We start from the raw sequence: 5,738 nt of genomic DNA, 5'->3' as shown, positions 1-5,738 counted from the left end.
TTAGTTAGCTGGCCTGCATCCTCTTTCCTTCGTCAATGTCTGTCATTTTGCAATAATAATAAATAATAATACACTAATGCTACACAATTGTTTCAGATCAAGAGGCTTAGATTGGACCATGTCGATGAATATAATAATATTTCATACAAATATTACGAATAATTTACATGCAACATCAAGGCCATTTCCAATGGAAACCATATATTATAAATACCCTCATTGTAACGTCTCAAAATACAACTAGAGCTTAATTACAAGTTCAATTTCTACAAAACCATATAATTGGGTTTGATAAGAAGTTGAAAAATATGAAGCTCTTTGGTTGTCTCGTGTTTCTAATTGTATGTGTTTTAGGGTTTGCTAGCTCAAGCCAAGCTCAGCTTGAGCTTGGCTACTATGCAAAGAGCTGCCCTCGCGCCGAGAAAATCGTCCACGATTTCGTCTACAAGAACATTCCCAAAGTTCCTTCCTTGGCCGCTGCTTTACTTAGAATGCATTTCCATGACTGCTTTGTTCGGGTTTGTATAACTTAAAATTATATTGGGATTTTTTTTCAATATTATTGGTTTTGTTAATATTAATTTAATTGATATATGACCACAAAAATATTGTAATTGTTTCTTTTTTTTTTTTTTTTTGATAATTAGGGTTGTGATGCATCTGTACTTTTGAATTCAACTACCAGCAACCAAAGTGAGAAAGTGTCTCCACCAAATCTATCATTGAGAGGCTTCGACTTTATTGATAAAATTAAGAAACTTGTGGAAGCTGAGTGTCCTGGAGTTGTCTCATGCGCTGACATTCTTTCTTTAGTTGCAAGAGATTCCGTCGTTGTCATCGTAATCAATCAATATTACTCTTGTTATGTTTAAAGTCATGTTTCTAATTTTTCGGTATGACAAACTTATTTGAAATGGCTGACTTTTTGGCGATATAGGGGGGTCCATTCTGGAGGGTTCCGACCGGAAGAAGAGATGGTTTGATCTCAGTATCGTCGGAGGCTTTGGTGAACATTCCTCCACCATTTGCCAACTTATCAACTCTACAACAACAGTTCGCTAATAAGGGTCTTGATCTCAAAGACCTTGTTTTGCTTTCAGGTGAGAACCAAAAAATTCGATAATAAAAATGCTAAATTACACACACACAAAACGAAAATTGTTTTTTAATCTGTTTAAAAAATATATCATTGTTTTTCTCAGTACAACTGTACAACAACAAGTAAATAGAGGAGGATTTAATCAAAATCTCTAACCTCTTCGTCAAGAATAATATTATTATTACATTATAATTTTTGAAAGAAAAGTATATTTTCTTTTTAAACAAATGATAAAATTCAGGATATTTAGAGAACAAATGATAAAAAATCTTTGAGGGGGTTACAATTATACTCTCAAACTTTCATGTGTAAAAATTAAGCTCGCAAACTTATAAAAATATTAACATTAGACGATACACTAGAAATTATAACAATTGTATAAAGTTGAGATTTCATTTTTTATCATTTAAGAGGTCCATTTTATACAATTATAAATTTGAGAGTCTAATTTTAAATACTGTTTTCTAGGCGTACCTATCTTTGTATAACTATGACAGTTTTTTTTGTTTTTCCAAAAAATAATTTCTTTATAATTTTTCTTTGTATGTATAAAAAATAAAGTATGAGATTAGGTGCAATTTAATCATTGTTTTTATATAAATTGGAAGGCTTAATCTTTATAATTGAAAGATTGATGGTGTAATATAACTAGGATCGTACTTCAAACGGTAGTTTTTACAGTTTACCAATATATATATATATATATATATATATATAAGTTTTTATGTAGCATAATAAGAAGAAGAAAATAGAAAAAAAATTGAGAGAACACAACACGATTATTACACAGGAGCTCACACAATTGGAGTATCCCACTGCTCGTCATTCACACGGCGGCTGTACAACTTCACCGGAGTGGGAGATCAAGACCCGTCACTCGACACCCACTACGCCGCAAATCTGAAGGCAAAAAAATGCAAAAGCATTAGCGCCAACGGCTTAGTGGAAATGGACCCTGGCAGTTTCAGAACCTTCGATCTCAGCTACTACTCACTTCTTCTGAAGCGCCGAGGGCTGTTCCAGTCCGATGCCGCTCTGACCACCAGCTCGGCCACCAAGGCCTTTGTTACCGATCTGCTCAATGGCTCTGTTCAGAACTTCTTCGCCCAGTTTGGGTTAGCCATGGAGAAAATGGGTCGGATCGGGGTCAAGACTGGGTCCGAGGGTGAGATTCGCAGCCACTGCGCCTTTGTAAATGCCTAGCTTAATTATCTTATTATTGTTTCGGCCCTGATTTGATTTACATGTATTTTTCTATTTCTCTCTCATTTTTATGTTTTGTTGGGATCGTGATGCTTGCTTCTACCAGTATTAATAATAAAAAAAAAAAAGTTAGATAATTTGTGGTAATTCTTTGAACTTTTAGAATATAAATCAACAGACAAGAGAAGAAGATTATTCTCTTACTCATACAATTTATAAGAAATAAAAACTCACAAATTTCTTAATTCGCTTTTATTACTTACAAATGAGAAATCTTACCCATATTTATACTAGTAAAAAAAAGTACATCAAAAGACATCAACATTATACATATGACTCTTCACCAATACATAAACATTCATCAATGTATTGAGTAATTCATGTATCTAACTATTCCTCGAATCTCAATTATTCACAAAGGTAATAATGTAATTCATGTATTTTAATAAAAGTCCAGATTAATTTTAACATCCTCCCTTAATCTAGACTTGAGCAACTCCAAGTTTTTCTCTAAACTTAACAAATAAGTCAAACTTCGGCACCTTTGTCACAATATCTGCCACTTGATCTTGAGTCTTGCATTATTTCACTATCACTTCTCCAACTTTAACCAAGTCTATGATAAAATGATACTTGATTTTATATGCTTGCTTCTTCCATGAAAAACTGGATTCTTTGATAATGTTATGGCGGAACCATTATTGCAAAATAAAACAGTCTCACATCTTTGAGTATACTTCAATTCTTTTAACATCCACCTAAGCCATAAAGCTTGACATCCAGCTGCAAATAAAGAGACATATTCTACTTTGGTGGTAGAAAGAGCAATAACAGGCTGTTTCTTAGAAGTCAATGAAAAAAATACCTGAACCGATGCTAAAAACATAATGAGACGTGCTTTTATGATCATCTTGAAGGAACTCGATTTACAAGAGCTCCATGAGCGGAAGCGGATCATCCAAATCCTATTTTGATTGAAAACTCAAGTTTACAGTAAATATACATATTATGCATCTTAATAAAAATTACAGCATGCTTTTAAATTACAAACAGGGTTCAGGTGATTATACCTTTGAAGAACACTTCTTCTTGTACAACCCTCGAACTGTCACGAACTCCTTGAATAGCAACCAAACTCGAACCAAAAGGTGAAGACACTACTACTTGGTATCCTTAGTATTCTCAGGATGAGAACCCAAGAGTGATGAACTCTGAGTATTTTGGTTAGGAGGAAATTTGTGAATTTGGAGGAAGAAGATGATTGAAGAAGAAGACTATCGTATAACAAAGTTCTTCAATCGTGTAGATCTCAAAGTCTATCGTATAGGCTTTCTTGAAATCATGTAGATTCACTCACAAAACATGTAACTCTGTTATGGAAAAATAAAATCATATTTTATTTATTCTATTTTGCCATCAAAACCAACTAACCTCCCACTAAGGTGGTTAGAGAGAAAAATAGATTAATTATCCAAAATAATTAATAATATAAATAAATATGATGAAAGAGTAAAACAACATGCAGCAGAAGTATCAAGGATCCATAAGCTTTCTAATTCACTAATTTTAGCAAAAACTAAAGCATGCTCTTCTCAAAAAATGGGTTTTTTTAGCATACCTTTGATGAACTCTCTAAGAAAACGTCTGTTCAGCTGCTGTCTTCACTTGTTATCAATGTGAACCACCTCAAAGCCTTCCCTACTATGCTCTTGGAGCTTTAGGCAGAGTTATGGGACTCAAGAACAACTTGAAAATGTGAAGAAACCAGAAAAACTCACAACAGTACAACTGACGAAGACAGCTTCTTCTTCAGAAAAATTTCTCCCGAAATTCTGTATTATCTCTTCTCCAACAACTCCAATCTTCTTCATTTATATTTGATGAACATGCAAAGAGATGGAGTGCGTGGCTTGCAGCTCATACTTGGAGAATCAAAGTAGAAAGATAATACTTTTTGTGTGAGCATAAAGATGATGGTAATGGAAAAAAATCCATTTTCCATTTTTGTGCAACATGCAAACGAATTTCCATTTTCTTTTTAAAAAAATGATTTTAATTCAAAATTTGATTTTTTAAAATTAATTTTTAAAAATAATTAATTTAATATCAAATATTAAATTAATTTTGCACAATGATCATCTTTATATATTTAAATCATATTTAAATATTTATTCTCTTGTTCCGTTTAATTTAAACGTTTCAAATTAATTTCTCAAGATACCCTAAAGCTTATCCATGTACGAGTTAGTAGAGAGACCTCGCGGACCTACAGATCATGGGCTCCAACGATTTGAGATTAATCGGCTAAACTAATTAGTCCGATCTAACCCCCATTCGTTAACTAATGAGACACTCCACTATAGCCCATAGTTGAACTCCCCTAACTGTAGATATATTATGTCCACTTAATAACTATAATCAGTAAGTCGATCCTTCACAGGTTGTTCATAATCACAACTATGTCAAAAATACTGTTTTACCCCTGTGACTACATCTTGTTCCTTAAGTTTCTACTGATCCTCTAATGAATAATTCTGATTCATAATCTCTATGAATGAAATCCTTTCTCTATCATGAGAAGACGGGGCCCCGATTGTTCAAGACCTAGAGTCAGTACTTAAAAGAACAACCTATCTGCTAATCCTAAATAGGGTAGAAGTGAATTTCATCTTGCACGGCTATGTCCCCAGCTATTCATCTGGTCTTATCCCCAAAATGGTAAGCTTATTGAGCAGTGCTGTTGGACTACTCTCACCGTTTGCAATCAAAGGATAATCCCGAACAAACAGGAGTTCATAGCTAGCTCAGGATTAAGATCGAGTTAACCTAGGTTATATAATAAATGAAATAGTCAGTTTTAACAGTAAACAGTCGTTATAAAGAAAAGTGACTATTTTCGTGGTCCAGTCTATATGTAAACTCATTGCATAGGATGCCCCCACTCTCATGTCTCAACATGAACGATTTGTGGATCACATCGTTTATAGCACCTTACAACTTCTTGTAACAACTACAGAGTGGGTCGCATCCAATAGTGTTACCAGGATGAGATATCCAATTTCATCCATATACTTATTATACCATTTAGGCTATATACTGTCAACTTGATCATGTTTATGTCACTACATAAAGTTACAGTATTCAGACTATAGCCAAGGATGCGTTTATTGTATTTTCATAATAAGATGCAAAATCAACAAGTCATTGTTATTGATAAAATAGAATGTTTAACACGAACTGCGAGTTCTAGGACATTCTCAACATATGATAACCAACTTATCATATTATATTTATAACCTATAGTTTTAATATTGCATCATGTACAATATAAACTATAATTATTTTTCTTTATGTTATGACATTTAATATAAATCATATTTATATTAAATTTAACAACTATGATCTCATTCATAGAAAATATATTTGAATCACATTC

General features: G+C 33.1%; 1 protein-coding gene across 1 annotated transcript; it reads left to right on the top strand.

The window, feature by feature from the left end:
* Positions 1-238: 238 nt before the first annotated feature.
* On the top strand, positions 239-2,449 carry LOC120078704 (peroxidase 39-like). Its single transcript, XM_039033000.2, has 4 exons — positions 239-518; positions 648-839; positions 938-1,100; positions 1,890-2,449. The coding sequence occupies exons 1-4, from the start codon at positions 309-311 to the stop codon at positions 2,300-2,302; spliced, it is 978 nt and encodes a 325-aa protein (XP_038888928.1). The 5' UTR covers positions 239-308; the 3' UTR covers positions 2,303-2,449.
* Positions 2,450-5,738: the final 3,289 nt, after the last annotated feature.

This window comes from Benincasa hispida, chromosome 5 (assembly GCF_027475165.1).
Source record: "Benincasa hispida cultivar pf3 chromosome 5, pf3_genome.v1.1, whole genome shotgun sequence".
Lineage (NCBI taxonomy): Eukaryota > Viridiplantae > Streptophyta > Magnoliopsida > Cucurbitales > Cucurbitaceae > Benincasa > Benincasa hispida.
The sequence above is the reverse complement of the archived record's forward strand: the minus strand, read 5'-3'. Positions and strand labels throughout refer to the sequence as shown.